Below are 19,959 nucleotides of genomic sequence, written 5' to 3'. Positions count from 1 at the left end.
ATTCCACCACTATATTAAAGTCAAGATGTTTGTCGTCTTGTTGTTATCGTTACTTCTCTCTAACCTTTTCCCCAGCTTAGCTGTTATTCTACTTTTGGTCAGACATTTTCAGGTGAAGTCTAAACTTTTCCCATCCACAATTAGAGGTATTTCCTCTTTTATTCTTTTTCCAATTGTTTCTCAGAAATTCTTGACTAACTTCCCATTTCCCTGCACCTGGCAACTCTGCAGCAGCAAACTGATACCACTTTATGCCGTACGGTGCTGACTCTTAACTCTTGAGGACAGAACTCTCTCCCTCCACTGGAGCTAAGCTTTGTTCCCTGTGCAGGGAGGGGGACAGAATAGAGAAGTCATGGGACACTTGAAAAATATAATGCCCAAGGACCTCCTGATCAATGCAACATTTCTGACTGTAGAGCTCATATCAAAGAAAACTGACAAATAAAGCAAATCCTCAAGTCTGTTCAATTAAAAGGGGTTCTCACTATTTTCCAATTCTGGCAAAGGGATAGTGGTTATCTTCCATTCAGCACTGGTCCTTACTGGTAACACCAAACAGGGTCTCTACGTACAGATAATGGAGGCATAGCAGCCACTAAGACAAAAGCAGATGCATGGAAACACGTTAGCGCAGTGGTGTCCCATGGTTTCCAAAACACACTGGACAGAAGCCAAATCCCTGGGCCTTAAGTCGAGCAGAACGGCTGCAAACCCTGCAATGGAAGGCGCACACACACCATCAGCAGAAAGCACCACAATTCCAGGAAAAATCAAAACCAAGCAAAAACAAAAGAGAGAACCAGTACTCCACAGAAATTAAAAATATAAAGGCAACATTAAAACCCAAACACACTTTTAGGTTTTTACTAAATTTTTATTATCCAATTTTATTTTCTGTCCCATGTGGGACTCTCCTTCTGGTTCTTCTTCTCAGACTGCACTGAGAAAGGGTAAACTCTGAGGATGAGGCCAAGAGCTTCCAGATGTCTCAACACAAGGAGGCCAAAGTAAGTGCTACTCTTACCTGTGACGATGCAAATGCTCACTGCAGCTCAGGGAGATCAAGAAGGTGATGAGAGCAACCTGCAGACTTTCTGCCAAGAATTCTTGGAAGGCAAAGGAAAGCACTTTTCCCCTTACGTGTTAAAGATCCAGGAGAGAGTCAGCTGGGAGCAAGTGGATAATTTAAATAGGTTTAAATAGGATTCTGCACCATAGGAGGGCAATGGGGTAGGGTAGCCTCCCTCCGATGATTGCTGTATATGGAAACCAGTGCTAAACCAAGCTCCTTGGCCAGGGTGCCACATCTGCATTCTACACCAGGATGAAGGTGGAGCTTTTCTCTCTGTGGTTTAGCACTGCGCATGAAAATCCAGGAGAGAGGAACATTTAGGAGAAGCCCAAAAATGTTTACCTGCCGTTGACTCCTATTTAGAAACAGTGGATGGGAGACCCTTACCCTCACCATCACTCATGTGTAGAAGAACATGCTATGGCCAGGCAGATACCCTAAAAACTGGGCATATTTCTCTGTCTGCCTTACCTTACTCAAGGAGTTTTGGGGAAAGTACTGTCAAGAAGTCATCCTTAGGAGCGCCTGAGTGGCTCAGTCGGTTAAGCGTCTGCCTTCGGCTCAGGTCGTGATCGCAGGGTCCTGGGATCGAGCCCCACATCAGGCTCCCTGCTCAGCAGAGAGTCTGCTTCTCCCTCTCTCTCTGACCCTCCTCCCCGCTTGTGCCCTCTCTCTGTCTGTCTCAAATTAAAAAAAAAAAAAAAGAAGTCATCCTTAGAGGACTTCAACCTCCTCCTGGAGGCAAATGTCCTTGCTAAGACCATAAAACAATCCAATTAGAGTGAATTCAGGGTGTTTTTTAGAAGTAGCAGCAGCAGCTTGGCTCTCTAAAACAGTTAACTAGGGTTAACTGATTGAGGAAGTCTGGGACGAGACTGAACTGGCCAGGGTTTGGTTTAACCACATGCAGACACTTCTGAGTTAGGAAGTTTATTTCCAAGTAAACTGGGGAAATGTTATGTAGTACCCCCAAAGACTCATCTTCTTCTGGCCCCAAGGCATGACCTTTTAACTCTGAGTCTACCTGAGTCAAGCTCCTGGAGTACAAGTACCAAATGCCCAGTCCAGTCCATGCCTACAAACTTCTGCAGATTTCTGTGGCCATTTGGGTAATTCTGCTTTTATAAGGAAAGGAGCAGGGGGCAGGAGAAGGAAGCGTGCAAGGGAAAAACTGTTAAATTAAAGGAAAATTGCTGGGTTAATATTCCCCACTTTCACATAGACAGGTTTTCTTTTCCCCTTTCCAGAAGCAGGTTCTCTGATTGAACAGTGCCAGCTGCAGCAGCCTCTCCTCTTCATAAGCATCTTCTAAGGTCCTATACAGAACAGACGACTAACCTGCTATCTTCCATGTAAGTATATAGATTCAGGGCTCATGTCCTATTATTTCCAAATTCCTCATAAATGTGTTTTTACTATTTTTACTTACTCTTTCTAAATCAATCAGTTCCTTAAGCCAGAACTGGCTATAAGTCTGAGTTCTTGAAGAGAAGGTGAAAACCCAAAGGGTCTTTCCATTAAATAGAGTATGCTCCCTCAATTATAATCAGGTCAGATGCGGGGCTAGAACTAACTCTTCCTGGCCAGGGGCACTAGCTCACTGCTGGCTTCTCCCTCCTCCTTCCCACTGTACAAGTAGCAAGACACTTTTCAGAAAGAGAGGTGGCCACAAGAGCTCCTGTGTCTAATGTCTAATACTTGTACCTGCTACAACAGAGGAAGGGAAGAATTCTGAGCTAGCTGCTTAGCTCTCCCTCATCACTTAGTTGGAATTTAGTTTCTTCTTTTTTCAAAATACAAGAAAAGGCCAGTGTGAATGGCTTCCAAACTACTTCTGGGGTTGCCAGGGGATGAGGAGCACTGTGCCAACAGTCAGTCATCAAAGTCAAACTATCTGTGAACAGGAAGCAGATGCAACTCTGACTTTGAAACAGCATGATGGGGTTTTAAAAAAAATACTTTGCAGTTTAGTGTCACCTGGTGCCTAATAGCAAGACATATGGAGAAAATCTCAGGCTGCTGCTTTTGAGAGAACAGGAGCCTGGACGGGCAGGACCAGTAAGGAGTGTACTGCTGTAGTGGAGGGCTGTTATCAGAGAAGCACGTGCCGCTGTTTTAGAAAAGAAAAAGAGCTGAAACTATGGAAATATCCAAGCTTACATGCCACCCAACAACCAAAACACACCACCACACCGCACCTATGGCGACATTCCCATCACAGAACAGGATGACACCAAGTCACAGTGAGGGAAGAAGCTGGGCAGACACAAACTTAAAACCATAGAGGTGAAGGCAGCTACTCAGAGAGCTTCGAACAGATGAACAGAAGAAATAAAAAGTAGTTAGATTGGGGAGAGAAACAAAAATAAAAAGGCACCAGAGAATAAATCAGCAAAAGGATAGCAGGAAAACCTACTACAAAATTAAAGGGGAGGGAAAGAAACAATTCAACACTACCCTGGTTTAACTGCCTGGTTTTTTGAGTTTTAAGTGGTTTTTTGAGCCCCCCCACCCAGTTGTCCCTCCCCACCTCTTCCCATTGCAGATGATTTTGGACAGGCACGGATTTCCCCAAGTTCTTTGTTCCTGAGGAGAAAGACACAGAGAAGGGTTGGGGGATAAGGGAGGTAGAGAGGACGGCAAAGAAAAAAAAAAAGTTGCCACAGATGTTTTCATACACTACAACCAGAAGGGTCGTGGGTTTGAAAAAACGAAGACAATGGGTGGGGTGAGCGATCATACTGGGGAAGAGGGAAAGGAAGCAGAAGGGAAGGGTCATCGGGCCACCTCTAATGACTACAGTACTACTACTGTAGGGTGCTGGACTCACTCTGAAGGACGCTTATGGTGGCCTGGGCTCGAATCCATGTTATGGAGGGGTTTTGCCTCAAGTCATTCCTCTTGGGGTCGTTGCTGGCCCTGCACTCGTAAGTCCCAGAGTCCTCCAAGGTGAGCCGGGTTATTCTCAGCACACTCACGCCGTTTGACCCGTAGGCGGTGTTTACGGTGACACGGCGCTTCCGAGCACCGTCCCACAGCTGTCTGAAAGACTCTGCCCGGTTGACTTCTGCGTACCACCACTGGATCTCTGGCGTGGGGCTCCCGACCACGTCACAGTACAGCTCAAAGGCGTCCCCAGTGAGCTTAGTTTCTGACATGGGCGACTTGACAAACCCAGCTAGAGGGAGGGGGAGCAGGAATGCAGTGACAGGCCAATCAGAAAAAAAAAAAAAAGAATCAACAGGTGTTAATAGTAATTTAAAGAAAAGAAAAGAAAAAAGCAAATGAGTTGCAAAGAACAAAAAGGATTCATTTTTAAACTATAAAGAGACAGTAAACAGCATTTCATATAAGCTTTTAGAAGAAGAACCACCCTGGGAAGCTTATGAAGCAAAGGCAGGCTAATTACAAGCTGGGGCGGCCCAGGTGCTAGCCAGGCAGAAGCAAGCCCACTGGAAAGCGTTTTAGCAATGGGCCCAGTTGGTAGGAATGAGAAAGCCTCAGGTCTCAGGGAAGAGTCTTTTTCCTTAGAGCACAAACCATTACCTTTTCAAATTCAGGCAAGCGATGAAAGATAACCGCAAGCAGCAGTAGTTTTATATGCCAAGTGAGGATCTCTCTTTTGGATGGGTGAACACTTTGTTAGAGATGCAATGTCTTTTGTGGGCCTCAACAAGAAATATTAACTGACCTAATGGCGCCTTCTCTTGGGAATCAAAGTCGAAATTTCAACTGAAAAGGCAGCATATTTCTCTCTTGTGCAGGAGTCCATCCTGTGTTTGGGATGGACTTCCCCCCACATCCTATTCTTCCCTGGGTCTTTGGCAAACAAACAGCCCAGCTAGCTGTGACTAGGTAGCCTCTACCTGAATGCAGACTTTCAGGCACAAGAAAACAAGACAGTCTGTACTTCAGAGTGAGAGTTACTATGGGTGTCAGCTCAGCAGGGGAACCAACAGCAACGGCAATCCAGCTCATTGCCAACAGAGGGACTATGCCTTCCACAATTCCATGAGTTCATACAACTAGAGAACTCTCCTGAAAAGTCAGTCTTAAAAATAACCATGGTACTTGACAGGCGCTGTCTACATAGTTTACTTGCCTAGCTCCCAGAGGCCAGCTCATAAAGAATAAGAAATATGTAATGATGAATTAAATTCTATGGTGAAGGCTAGGCCTCAACAATATTGCCAGGCATTGTTCAGGAATTAAAGTTGATGCCTACCTCCACTTGTCCATAATATGCTTTAGGTTACACTCCCATAAGACAAGGTGGCAATGGCAGAAAGAGAGTAGAAAATCCAGACTTAATTGAAGAACTTGAGAGTAGGATCCATAATAAACTAAATCACAGCGCAAGCATACTCTCTCTCACCCATTTACTCCACCTAGGGTTCATCAGCACTTCTACCAATTCAGGCAGTATCCCAAGGTACAGGGCAAGAGCAGCTGGTCAATTTCTCTGGGGACCAAGCTGACCCCTCTGGAGTGAGCAGAGTGGGGCCAAGATCTACCAACATCAGATTAAAAACATTCCAAAGGAAAGGTATAAATTAAATGGAACAGCTTTCCTACAGTCCAGAAGCCAAGGATATAAAGGAGCTGGCTGAAAATGGAGGTTACTAAGCGGAGAATTTTCTTTATATCCACAGAAGTACTTGCCTTTGGAAGTAAATTCCACCCCATGGACCTGAGAACCCTAGGAGAGGTACTATACTTACTTAAGTAGAGGACAAGACCCCCAAATTCATACTAGTCTTTCAATTCATAAAACATTGAGAATCTGGGGAGGACAGGAATCCAGTAATTAACAGCCTCAGACTAAATGTTCTGCCTTGAAAATGCTATTCTAAACTACCTCTTCCGATCGTGTCAGTTCCTTGTAAGGAACCATCTACCAGAGGCCCCAAGAAGCCAAAAAGATGTCACTCTCAGATGCAGGGGAAGTTTCAGAATTTCAGAAAGGAGACACCAATCCCCAGCAATGAAAAGCTGAGCTCACTTCCAGGTAAAGTGGTAATCAAGGAGCCATGTCTTAATTTCACAAACTGCCACCTGCCCACCCGTCAAAGTCAATGCCAGCTAATATAGAAGGACACGTAAAGGAAGCTGGTTCCATTCATTTTACTACTGGTTTAATCACCATGGAAAACTGGTTATCAGTAAATCCCTAGGAAGCAGTAAAGAGCAGTACTCTGTTTTAATCACACTCTCAATCATTAAGTGTAAATTACAAGAGCTCTTATTCTCACATTTTCTGTGAACTGGGGGAGTTTATGTCTTCTCAAACACTGATTATGCACACTGTCCTCAACTTATGATGGGGTTACATCCTGATAAAGCCATTGTAAGTCAAAATTTTCTAAAGTCGAAAATGCATTTAATACACCTAACCTACAGAACATCACAGCTTAGTCTAGCCTACCTTAAACGTGCTCAGAACACTTACACAGGCCTACAGTTGGGCAAAATCATGTAACAAAACATCTACTTTATAAGTGTTGAATATCTCATATAATTTATGGAATGTTAAACTGAGAATGAAAAACAGAATGGCTGTATGAGTCCAGAACAGTTTTGTCTACCCTCTGATAGCATGGCTGACTGGAGCTGCAGCTCGCTACTGCTGCCCACCACCATGAGGGAGGAAGGGACTGCAGATTGCTAGCCTGGGAAAAGATCAATATTCAAAATTCAAAATATGGTGTCTATTGAATATGTATCACTTTTGCACCATCATAAAGTTGAAAAGTTTTAAGTTGAACCACAGTAAGTCAGGGACCATCTACTTGATCATGCTCTAGAAACCTGTTCGTGGGTTTGTTTTGTATTTTTTCCCCTTCTGAAATGCAGGCTGACATTTAAGCCTCTTTATCAATCCACTGACTATGCTAATGTAAAAGGAATGCCTGCAAGTATGTCCAGAACCCCAAGAACCCATCCAATTCCAGTGTAATCTCAAATCCCAACGCTACACAATTCAAAGGTAGCTGAGAAACAGCCTGAACACAATTCCCATTGCACAGAACCAAGCAAGTCACTCAACCTTACACTGCCAACCCTGGGCAAGACTCACTACTAAGGAGGAAGGAATGCTGATCTGATTTAGTTTAATTTTCTACCTGCACACAGGAAAATGGGACAAAGTCAAAAATAAATGTTCTTTGAATTAGTAAATTATATGACATATATTTAAACAAACTTATCTAAAAACAAGATTTAAAATCCCTTAAAACACTAACTACAGACAACTATCTATGTGTTCTTTGAAAGCTATTATTATTTATTATTAGCCATGTGCACCAACAGGTAACATTTTCTAAGTACATGTTATGTGTTAGAGACAATGTGCTAAGCACTTTGTATTACCTCATTTAATCCTCACAACAGTCCTATAAGATAGGTGCCACCATAACACCCTTAAAGATGGAAACTAAGGCCCAAAAAAGTTAAGTACCTTGCCCACAGTCACAAGCTAATAGTGAAAGAGTCTGGCCTGAAATCCAGGTGTGTCCAAAGCCAAAGCATGGTCTCCTAATAACTTTCCACAACTGTGGTCAATATCCCTTACTAAAATAGAAAAAGGTTTTAAAAATTAAAGATATTTTTTTGTCACCACTTAAATGTAATTAATAATTTCTGACTACAAAAAGCAAGGACCTGTCCATTGGAATGTGCAGCACACTGTGGTCACTAACTCCTTAAAATTATAATCCTAGTAAAGAATGGAGATAGAGAAGCATAGGATCAAAGAGTTCCCCAAGCAAGGTGTGTGTGTGTGTGTGTGTGTGTGTGTGTGTGTGTGTGTGTGTGTGTATTGGGGGACAGAGGGGAAAAGTGAGAAAACAAAAGAAAAGATGGTTCAAAAGCAAGATTGCACCCTAGTTCTGATGATTTCATCACCCTGCTCTTGAGAAAGCTGGCTTCATAGGAGGCAAGAGTTTAAAATCATTAGATGCATTTCTCTGATACTGTGGTCAGTGCGCAAATTAACAAAGGGCAGTACCTAAAATTTTTATAAAACCTAACAGTTTACAAAGTGCTTCCATGCGCATCACATCGCATTTCATTCACATAGTTTCACAAGGTTCATAGGGCAGGCACAGAGAGAGGTTCATAACTTGCCCAAGACTGCTTAGGTAGCTAATCTTGAGCAGAGATGAGATCAGAATGCAGGCCTTCAGCTCTTAGTCTACTGTTCTTCCCATTAAACCGTACTGCCCCTACCAAACCAAGCACAGGATTCCTTGATAGCTGAACATGCATCAAAAATCCATGAAAACAGATCTATTTCTCCTCCTAGAAGCAGGGAAAAGAAAAAACAAAAAACCTCTCTACACAGTATCGTGAAATCACAATTAGCAGAGAAAAGTTATTAGCAATCATCTACCTCATTATCCATCCAAAATTAGCTACAGTTCAGGAGAAGAGAAGAGCCAGCTTGCAGCAGCAGCAGCAGCAGGAAGAGGCAGACAGCTCAGAGTCTGACTCATTGCCCTGCCTTTCATCACCAACGGCTCTCAGTCAAGTATGTGCCCTCAACATAAGAGGACACAACTGCCTGAAGTTGGGAGGCCAGCAGAAGGATCTGTTTGATCTCCAGGTCAAAGCCCATCCAATATTTTGGAAAAAGCCAAAATTTCTGAAAAACAGCCTCCCACCCCTTCCCCACCATCATCTCTACCCACTGTAATATGTAACGAGGCTCAGATCTCAAACAGGTTTGAGAAAGTACTAATGAAGTGCATTCAGTTCAACAATGATAAAGGAAGCTGAAAGGTGGTCACAGGTTTGGGGGAAGGGAGAGACTAGAAGCTGGGGTTGGAGGAGGACAGCAAGCACAGTACAAAAAAATGAAGACAGTAAAACCAGGAAAGCAGTAATGTAAAATTGCATAACTGGGGATGGGGGATGGGAAGCGAAGATGACAGCTGGGGCTAGCAGCCGGAGAAAAGGAGGAGCTCTCTGGCAGGAAAAACTGGATGTGTAGATATGTAGCAGCGGGTGAGAAGAAAAAGGGAACACAGAAGAGCAAGTTGAGCCCAATCCCAAGAAAACTGCTTTTACATATGCCCCAAGGAAGCAAAAAAGCTAACCTAAGTCCCACATAGGACCTGAGACCATCAATGATTTTTACAGCTGAAATTCTCATGTACCTCCAGGGCAATCTCTGAACAGGTAACAAGACTAACTTCTCTCCCCCTCTCTCTCAGCTGACTACTGCCAAGGCCAGGCTTTTAAATCTAGCCTGCTTTTGTCACCTTTTATTTATTTATTATTTATTTTTTAAACAGCTGTTCCCTTCAAGCCCCTGTTTACTACTAATTCCCTGTGGGTGGCTCATGCTGTTGTCTCTTGCATGCCTCATAATAAAGAGAAAATGACAGCCAAGGACAAAAGAGCATTTCTCTCGCCCCCATCTCACCCTCAAACACACCCTCATATCATATACATCAAAAGGAAGAAAGACTAAGCAAGACAAGCTGATCTCTAACTGTGGTTTTAGGCATAGTATTTCAAATCTATTTAAACAACTGTGAACTGCTACAAGGCTGTATACACAGGTTGTACACATCTCGCCTACTTTTTTTTTTTTTTTTTTAAGATTTTATTTATTTATTTGAGAGAGAGAGAGTGAGCACGAGCAGGGGGAGAGGCAGAGGGAGAGAGAAAGGGAGAAGCAGACTCTGCTGGGCAGGGAGCCCGATGTGGGGCTCAATCCTAGGATCCAGGGATCATGACCTGAGGTGAAGGCAGATGCTTAACTGACGGAGCCACCCAGGCACCCCACATCTTGCTTATCCTTACTGTTAAGAATTATTATCACTATTCCTTAACAACAAAGACAGGTCATAAATCCATATGCACTTATTCTGTGTGTAACCATCAAGGGTAAGGAAGGCCTGAAGCCCTGGGAGTGGATGAAAATGGGATAACCTCATTTTCTGCTGCAGGAAGTATCTGGGTCTGATCTCAAGGATTAGTCTGATCTGTAGGTAGAAATGACAGCAATTACAAAGCATTTCCCAAAATTAAACCTATTCCTTTCACAGCTACCTCTATCAGGCAAACATGACAAAGGTTTAGGACTGTTCCCATCACTAGTTTCTATGCCAGGGCCCACCCTTTATTTAGAAAGTGTACCATCCAAATGGCTAAAGAAATCTGCTCAGCATCTTAGCCAGCTCTGTTTTGGAGAAACAGGGAAATCCAGTTTGAAGGAGACTACGTAGTTTAGTGATTAAAAGCAGCAAACTCTAAAATGAGATTGTCTGAAGGTGCAATCACTAACTATATGACCTCAGACAAGTGACTCTCTGAGCTTCTCCTAATCTGTAGAAAGAGGTAAATAATAGTAGCAACCTCATGGTGTTATTGTGAGGATTAAATGAAATAACACAGCTTAAAACACTGCCTGGCATATAGTAAGCACTCAATAATGTTAGCTATTATTATATGTCTCCACAGAAATAATGCTGAACAGGCCACATGCAATAGCCTTCAGCACTGCTCCACAACAGGCTGGGAAGCAAAAATGTTACATCCAAAATGAGTTCTAAATTAGAATCCAGCTTCAAGAAACAACAAAAAATTAACCTTTAAAATAAATTTAGAACCAGAATGGAAGTAGATTTCAGAACACAATGAAAAAGGGAATTCTTCATTCCTTCCTATCCTTAGAGCAAACTAGAATGGGGAGAATGATAATAGCAGTGTGAATTCAAGGAATTTGGGAAATGTTACTAGAGTCATAAACCATTAAATCTGCGATATTATGAACAATGTGGAAAGCCCGGGGCACATGGGTGGCTCAGTCGTTAAGCGTCTGCCTTCGGCTCAGGTCATGATCCCGGGGTCCTGGGATAGAGCCCCGCCATCGGGCTCCCTGCTCAGCGGGAAGCCTGCTTCTCCCTCTCCCACTCCCCCTGCTTGTGTTCCCTCTCTCGCTGTGTCTCTCTCTGTCAAATAAACAAAATCTTTAAAAAAACAAAACAAAAAACAAAAAACAATGTGGAAAGCCCAAAAGTAATGAGAACAAAAAGAGGCAGCATAGATTCTCCTAAAAAAAAAAAAAAGTGATGAATAAACCCACCAATTACAAATCAAGCTGTTTAGCAATGATATACGGGAAGATACTGAACACTGGGCAGGCCAAACTGTAAATTCACAAAATACAAGATAAAATGGTAGTTACAGGATTTTGGACCATGTCAGATTAAGCTTAATTTCATCTAACAGTGTCAGCTTTTGATTCAGTACCTCCACACCTTAAATTCTCTTAACACTGAGTAGTTTCTTCGAACAGGAATGATGCCATCTTCTTTATCGGGTAGTTGTTAAGTCATGTAGTTTATATGGAAAAGCTCTGTAAACTGTAAAGCTCTATGCAAATGTTATTTTAAGACAGAGAAGGGATAAGCATCTGACATGACTGATCTCCAACAAGGATTTTCATTCAGTCCTGTTGTCAATTACCACTGACAAGGTAAACAAGCATGATCTACCTAGATCCACGGGTCTAAAAGTCAGTGACCAAAAAGAAAGTTTAGAAGTATGATAAAAAGAAACCATGGGCTTCTCTCATCCCAGAAAATACAAACAAAATTTTGCCTATAATACAGGGGTGTCCCAGGGGCGCCTGGGTGGCTCAGTCGTTGGGCGTCTGCCTTCTGCTCAGGTCATGATCCCAGGGTCCTGGGATCAAGCCCCGCTTTGGGCTCCCTGCTCAGCGGGAAGCCTGCTTCTCCCTCTCCCACTCCCCCTGATTGTGTTCCCTCTCTTGCTGTCTCGATGTCAAATAAAATCTTTATTAAAAAAAAAATATATAGGGGTGTCCCAGACCCCAGGTTAGACATCTGTGTCTCAACTGTATTGCTATTGACTGAACAGATAAGGGTCTTTCTAGTAAGCTAAGCGCTGCCCACCTTATAGGGAAATGAGGCATAGTTTACATCTAGGTTGGATTCTTCAACTTCTTCAACCTCAATCTCCTCCTCTGAAAACTGGGGATAATAACCCCTACCTCCTTCATAAAGTCATGGTGAAGTTCACATAAACAATGGTATATAAAATTACTTTGTAACCTATACGGCTATAAATGTGATAATATAGGGGGCCATTCTGTGTAAGCATTCTAGTCTGTAACAAAGGATGACTTATACCAGCCCTGGGGGTTCTAAGACTCACCCATGGGGGAGAGGGGTTGTCTACTGCACTTTTTCTTAATTTTTCAATTTTCCAAAGGAATAAAAGCATTGAAAACCACTGACCCAAAGAATTTAAATATGTTTCAAATAGAAAGTGACATTAAATAAGGTAGAGTTGCCAGCAATTAATAAAATTTAGAACTCTGGTCCCCTCTTGCATTTCTTCATGTATATGTAACATGCTCCAGGGGGCACAGTAACACCAGCCTAGGACCTTGAATGTCCTTGAAAGGGCACTAACAGATTGGAAGCTCTGCTTATATGTTATTTATTAGAAAATCCTGGCCACTTAAGTCTTTTACAGACATCAAATAAAGAGCTTCATTATTAAAGACACTCCTTGAGACTAACAACATTTCCTCCTCACTCCAAGAAGCAAAGAGGCATTTTAATTTAATCTTGAACAAATAGAGTGAGGCTAAATATAATTGATCAGGTCCCATTTTGATTGTGATATCAAAATGACTATAACCTTAGTTTTTAAAAACTAAGGATGTGTCCAAGGGGAAAAATGCAATAGCCACAAACTGCTATCAAGCTAGTCTTTTTAGGAAACTTTAGGAAATCTACTTAACTCCACAAATAGTACTCAAGCTGCTAGAACACAAAGGAAAAAAAGCTAGTTTTGCTAGCCATTAAAAACCAAGGATGTCTCATCCAAAGGAAATAGACAAATGCATATAAATCAGCTGTATCTTAAAGGGTGTTCTTAATGAAAGGTCTGGTTTCAAACAGTGAAACCTTTATATATTTAAGCAAATGCTCATAAAAATTCTCCTATTCCAATAGACTGTCAAAAATAGCTATGGATCAATCTAGAACTACACCCAAATGAACTATGAGGCCAAAACCAATTTTTTTGTGTGTGGTCGGGGGGGAACAGTTACAGAGCATGCCTCAGTTGACCCCCCAGTTAGGATTTATTAAAGGCAAAATGAAAACAATATGCTAGAAAGGTTGAATACTCCAGTTAAAGAAACCAATCTCACAGCCACGGATAATTACTAATGAAAAGCTGACCTTCACTAATTACTTTTTCTATGAAATTCACTTACCTATAGATTCAATATAACATTTTTTTTTTAATTATTTATTTTAGGGAAAGAGAGAGAGAGAGAGAGCACACAAGTAGGAGGAGGGCAGGGGGAGAAGGTGAGAGAGAATCTCAAGCAGACTCCTCATCTAGTACAGAGCTCAAAGCAGGGCTGGATCTCAGGACCCTGAGATCATCACCTGAGCTGAAACCAAGAGTCACTCAACCGACTGAAGCACCCAGGCACCCCTAGATTCAGTATAACTTTTGATAACAAACTCACTTTCTGTCCCTGACAATACCCAATCAGGATTTAAAGGTTAAACCTAACACAATTCAGCTCATTCTTCAAAGGACGATACAATTCTTTTTTTTTTTTTTTTTTTGTGGTGGGCAGCAAAGCAAAGTTTATTGAGCAATAGTACAAAGCTCCCGAAGAGGGATGGGACCCAAGAGAGTTGCCCTCATCTCATTCTTTCATCATCATATATACCCCATGAGAATGACCATGAACCTAAGCAGCGCAAGCTGACAGTCTGAATATAATCTAGAAGAGATTTTAACTGAAAGAGGTAGGAAACCCGCCTTCTTTTAAACAGCCATTCCCAGAAACCAGAGTCAAATAGTTTGCACATAGGGATATTCAATCTTTGAATCACATCCCAGAATGTTAGGTAACATAGTCCCAGTCTTCTCTTCTGAGGAATTATTTCCAAAGCATAAATAGCATATAGTGGAAACCACACTGGAAACTTTGTTATTATATGTCAAAAGCAAAACTTTTCTTAGATGGCAGAATCCTAGAGCAGCTATTCTTAAAACCTTATTATGCATCAGAATCATCTGTTAAAACACAGACTGCTAGGCCCCATCCCAAGATTCTGATACCATAGGTCTGAAGCAGGGCCTGGGAACGTGCATTTCTAACAAGTTCTCAGGTGATACTGGCGGTGTTGGTTCACAGACCACACTTTGACAATTAATGTCTTAGTGTGAAACTGTTGAATTTTTTAGCTTTTTCAAATAGAAGGGAAATATAGGCATAGGAGCCACACAGATGTTTCTGACCAAGTAATACTCTCCTAGAAGTTGAGTCTTATTCATAACCAAAAGAGCCAATGTGGCAAAAATGGTTGCTAAAAAACTGTATCACTCACTAGGACTTATGCTCCCTTCAGCAGCACATATACTATGACTTTATAATAATAACTTTTATCTTGTCTTTGTTCTAGTTCTCATTCTATAAATTGCAAGCATGCTTTTAATTCAATTTACCATTTTCTGAGGGCCTATTTACTAAAAACTGTACACAGGGATAATTAAAATAAACATTGTTCCAGGGCGCCTGGGTGGCTCAGTCGTTAGGCGTCTGCCTTTGGCTCAGGTCGTGATCCCAGGGTGCTGGGATCGAGCCCCACGTTGGGCTCCCTGCTCCACAGGAGGCCTGCTTCTCCCTCTCCCACTCCCCCTGCTTGTGTTCCCTCTCTCACTGTGTCTCTCACTGTCAAATAAACAAATAAATAATCTTTTAAAAAATAATAAAATATTGTTCCTAAATAAATAAAATAAACTTTGTTCCTAAAGAGAACTCAGCCTTGAAGACGACACAGAAAAATAATCAAAATACAATACAACTGATAATGGCTACTTTCACAACAGATGTACAGAAGACAACAGGAACATATAAGAAATAGCTAATTTTGCTGTGGCTGATATATGCACAGAGAACTTATGCATGCAATCTAAGTTTAGCCTTGTCAGTTGTGGGAAGAGGGGAGATGGTCTTGCTCTAGGCAAGAGTAAACAGTTATGAGCACAGGGTTGAGAAGTGGCAGAATGGTTCTAGATACAGCTGAAAAAAATCCACATTTTTTGAGTGCTTTTATATACCAAACACCTGTTAAGTACTCATGTTACTCAGAAAAATGAGACAGTCTATAACCTCAAGACCTCACAATTTAAGGAGAATGACAAGCATCCTGCAGGCTAAGCAGCCTGGGCTTCTTTCTACAGAACAAGCAATGTGACCAATCTGACTGATGGCAGTATGAAGGATAGATCAGAAGAAAGGGGTCAGAAAACTCCTTCGATAGTCCAAATTAAAAATGAGTCTGAACTAAGTAAGAGTAGCTGTAGAAATGATGAAAAGGTGATGGATTTGAGAAATGTTTAAGGGAATGAATCAACTGAAACTGTTGACCACAGGGTGAAGGGTGATACTGTAAATGGAATAAAGGAAGATGAACGGAGAGTTGGCTTTGAAGGCACATACAGGATAAGCTATGCTGGTGAGATGTTCAGATGTAGTTAAAAATATGGATCTGTTATTCAGGAGAGAGGTGGAGGCTGGAAATACGCACTTGGGAATTATCAGCTTAGATGGAAGTTGAAGCCAAGGGAGGAGATGAGATCACTCAGGGAGGATGAAAAAGGAACTGAGAATGGAACTTTCTACATAATTACACTTCTTTCCAAATGATTCACCACTGAATGCAATGCACTTTTGCTAGGATACAATACACCAAAATAGGAATTAATTCTCTTCCTTTATCTGGACAACACTTCTAATAAGGTCAGGTAAATAATTTATTATTCTGCTTTGGAAGATTTAAAAGAAGGGTCTTCTCATGTTCTTGCTGTTAATGACTCAGATACGAGGCGCAGGATCCATATCAGAAGCTCCCAAAGCAGCATTAGACTTTGAGTACAGTGCCTAATGCTCTTCACCTTTACAAAAAATCCTTAACCTTTCTTAAAAACAGCACCCATTTGGTTCCAAAGATTATTTTGGGAAACATTTTTTCTTGGGAAGAAGCTTATCCTTAATACCAATCAAATTTTCTCAACTTTTGAAAAGGAAAATGTATGGAATCTCAGCCTAACGCCCAAGACTAAACCAACTCTCACCCTGCACCTCTGCAGTAAAGTACTGGACACAAATAAAACCAATATGCCACAGAACATGTGAATGCAGAAGGGCGGGGAGGAAAGAAAATCAACAGGAATGTAGCTATTTCCATGACGTACTGCAATGTTTATGTTCTTTTTCTCACCTTATGGTCCTCTTCAATATTTCTATAAAGATTAACCAGATATGAATTTGGAAAATAAGGACAGTAACACAAAGCAAATGACTAAGAGATTCTCCACTTTGACAATGGCATGGAACGGGGAATTTCCTTCCCCCATCTAGGCTCCAATGGGTCTCTCAATTTAAAAAACTGAGGATATTCAATAAAACTATGAGTCTTATTCTGAATTTTTAAAAATGAGTTATGAAAAGAGATAAATCTGACTCCACCTATTAACCATATTGACAATGTACTGAAATTGCAAGCTTTCCCACTACTTAAGTCATAACGATGGCAAAATTATTTATATGGTGAGATTAAGCAACAGGATCTAAGGAATATTTGGTATTACATACTTCATGGAGATCTGTATTTCTCTCCAAATTCTCAACAATTTACATAGTTATAATAGTTCATTCCCCGAATTTCAGTTGCATCTCCAAAAGGGGCAATATAATATGAAGAAAGTTTTATGTTTAAATGGTGAAAGGGGAGCCACAGGGCAAATCATTCTTAAAGCAACAAGCAATTTCACCCCCGTTAAATGGGAATTTAACATACATTCAATCTGCTGTTAGAAGAATTAAGATCCTACTTGTGGAATTTACTAAGCCTATTCAGAAAGAGACTATCAAGAACACGTTCTTAAAATTAAATACAATCCAGACAATGAAATATTATTCAGTGTTAAAAAGAAAGGAGCTATCAAGCCATGAAAAGACATAGAGGAGCCTTAAATGTATATTACTAAGTAAAAAAACCAATCCGAAAAGGTTATATACTGTATGATTCCAATTATATGACATTCTAGAAAAGGCTAAACTATGGAGACAGTAAAAAGATCAGTAGCTGCCAAGGGCTAAGGGGGAGGGAAAGAAAGGATGAACAGGTGGAACACAGGACTTTCAGGACTGTGAAACTATTCTCCATGACATTATAATGGTGGATACAGGTCATTACATGTACCCAAACTCCTGGAATGGACAACACTGAGAAGGAACTCTAACGTAAACTATGGATTTTGGGTGATAATGTGGTATCATTGTGGGTTCACTAATTGTAACAAATATACCACTCTGACAGGAATGGTGTTAGTGGAGAAGGCTATATGTGTGGGTGGGGGCAGGGGATATATAGTTAATTCTCTGTACTTTTTCTTAATTTTGCTGTGAACCCAAACTGCCCTAAAAAATAAAGTCCATTAAAAATAATTAAATATACCAACTGAAACTCTCATGTACTGAGATTTATTTGCCCGTGGCATTTAGTTCCTGTTCCTGACTGCAGATAATTTTTAAAGATTTGAGAGACAGATAAAGCACGTGCACGCACGCGTGCACACACTCACACACACACACACTCAAGTACGGGGAGGGGCAGAGGGAGAGAATCTTCAAGCAGACTCCCCACTGAGTGCGGAGCCTGATTTGGGGCTCAATCCCACAATCCATGAGATCATGACCTGAGTCGAAACCAAGAGTCAGATGTTCAACTGACTGAGCCACCCACGTGCCCGGGTGCAGATAATTTTTTTTTTAATGACACATTAATGCAAAACTATCTTTGAGCAATGAGAATTTAGTTTAGCCCAGACAAGCGAAGTGATATCCACCCATCTTGTGTTTATGATGCAAGAACAGAAAACACAGAGCTCTTTTCTAGCCTATAAATCATCTTAAACCTTGAGATCACCCACACTTCCCATGAGACTGTCTTTACCAACACCCTCCTAACTCCACTAAACAGAAATCTCTCAGTTTAGAGAAAAACATATTACCCAACATAGGAAGACATTTCATATACCTTCATCATTTTAAGTACCCAAGGGCAGATACTACACTTTTGAGTAAGGCAACCACATAATTTATTATGTAAATCAGGACACTTTTGGGGTGCCCAGTGGCTCAGTCAGTGGAGCATCTGACTCTTGATCTCCGCTCAGGTCTTGATCTCAAGGTTCTGAGTTCAAGCCCTGCGCTGGGCTCAATGCTGGGTGTGAGGTCTACTCAAAAAAACAAAAAAAAAAGAAAAAAATCACCAAGTAAACCAGGACACTTTTAAGAGTGAAAGGGATGCTATGTATAATTATGATGGGACAACAGGCACCAACTGAGAATTATAGCTACCCCACTAATGGGGAACCTAGAGGTTGTGCAGTGTAAAATCAAGCAATTAGAATGGAGCTATTCCAGAATAAAACTCCAGGTTAATTCACATTCAATTCTAAATACAGTATATTTGTGATTTACAAACTTTTCCCAAGAACTTTGAGCAATAATTTTCCAAGAACCCCTTTGACTGTTAAAACACCTATGTCTCAGATTTAAATATATCTAGTCCTACAAAGCCCCTCCAAATTTCCAGGTTTTCCCCCCCCTCTATTAAAACTGGTAAGACCTCAACCCTATTCTCCTATATTCAATATTATTTGGTATCTATACCACCCTTGGCTAAGATAAATTCCCCACTAACCAGAATCTCTTGCCTTACTATAAAGTATGCATACATATTCAAGCCCTACTGCCTTGGTTTCAAATGACAGTATACAAAGATCAGTGAACCCTAATATTTGCAAAAGGTAAGTTGCCTACTTGGTAGTCTGAAGGCATTATCATATCTAGTAAAATTATAAACCCTGGTACAAAATAGGCCAAGATTATATAGGCTAGCATTAACTCTCTAAAATGTATTATCAGGTACTTTCTGATAGTGTTTCAGAAATTAATACCAAACTTCATGGTAATAAAATGCTAGACATACCAATTTAAATTGTGACTTCAAGGAAAGTATAATAATGTATAGAAATTGTTCCATTTAATAATATATATGTTTAGTCTGAAACCTCAGTTTCCTTGTGTATACAATCCTAAGACTGGAATAGAGGATTTCTATGGTCTTTTCTAATATAACAACTAATATTCTATAAATCTCCATATAATAACCTGAAATGCAGTATTTTATGAATCCATGAAGATGCATAAGGCAGTACCGTGCTTGTGAGAGAGAGTATATTTTAATAGATTGTAAATTATTTGGAAACCAGAACAGGCCTCTAATTTTGTATCCCCACAATGCCGTGTTGCACATACAACAGTCAATAATACTTGTTAAAAGAATGTTGAGAAATACAATTCTCATTAACTGAGCATTAAGGATCACACCCTTTCATTAAATTTCAACCTATTAACAACTTAAAATGTGCTAGTAATCAGTATGTTAATGAGCAGTATAATAAAGAAAACCATATCTCTTAAGATTAGTGGAGATTTTCAGAATATCAGTGTCATCGTTCTGAATATCGACAGAATCATAAATTCTAGAAAAGTAGACTATGGTATATTTGAATTTACCATAGAGGCCCTAGAAGTTACTTTTATTTAAAAAAATCAAATCCCTAATGTCAGTCTGTTTTCTTGCCATGCATCCATTAGTACTAACAAGCAAGGGAATAAAAATTGAATTTAAATACATTTTTTATTTAAAAAAATAAAAAACGGATTTTGATTTGAGATTTTACTTTACAATTGGAATGCAACCTTCCCATTCTTTTCCAAACTAGGTAATGATGCCACC

At 40.7% G+C, this 19,959-nt stretch overlaps 1 protein-coding gene across 3 annotated transcripts in view; it reads right to left on the bottom strand.

The window, feature by feature from the left end:
* The window catches only part of NPTN (neuroplastin), a 68,676-nt gene that overhangs the window by 30,116 nt on the left and 18,601 nt on the right, over positions 1 to 19,959 (bottom strand). For all 3 annotated transcript variants that reach the window (XM_036080473.2, XM_036080474.2, XM_036080475.1), the window contains exon 2: positions 3,906 to 4,253. In XM_036080473.2, the coding sequence (XP_035936366.1) occupies positions 3,906 to 4,253 (348 nt within the window). The remainder of the gene's footprint in view (positions 1 to 3,905; positions 4,254 to 19,959) is intronic.

This window comes from Halichoerus grypus, chromosome 8 (assembly GCF_964656455.1).
Source record: "Halichoerus grypus chromosome 8, mHalGry1.hap1.1, whole genome shotgun sequence".
Lineage (NCBI taxonomy): Eukaryota > Metazoa > Chordata > Mammalia > Carnivora > Phocidae > Halichoerus > Halichoerus grypus.
Note: the sequence above shows the minus strand (reverse complement) of the source record. Positions and strands in the feature narration are given on the sequence as shown.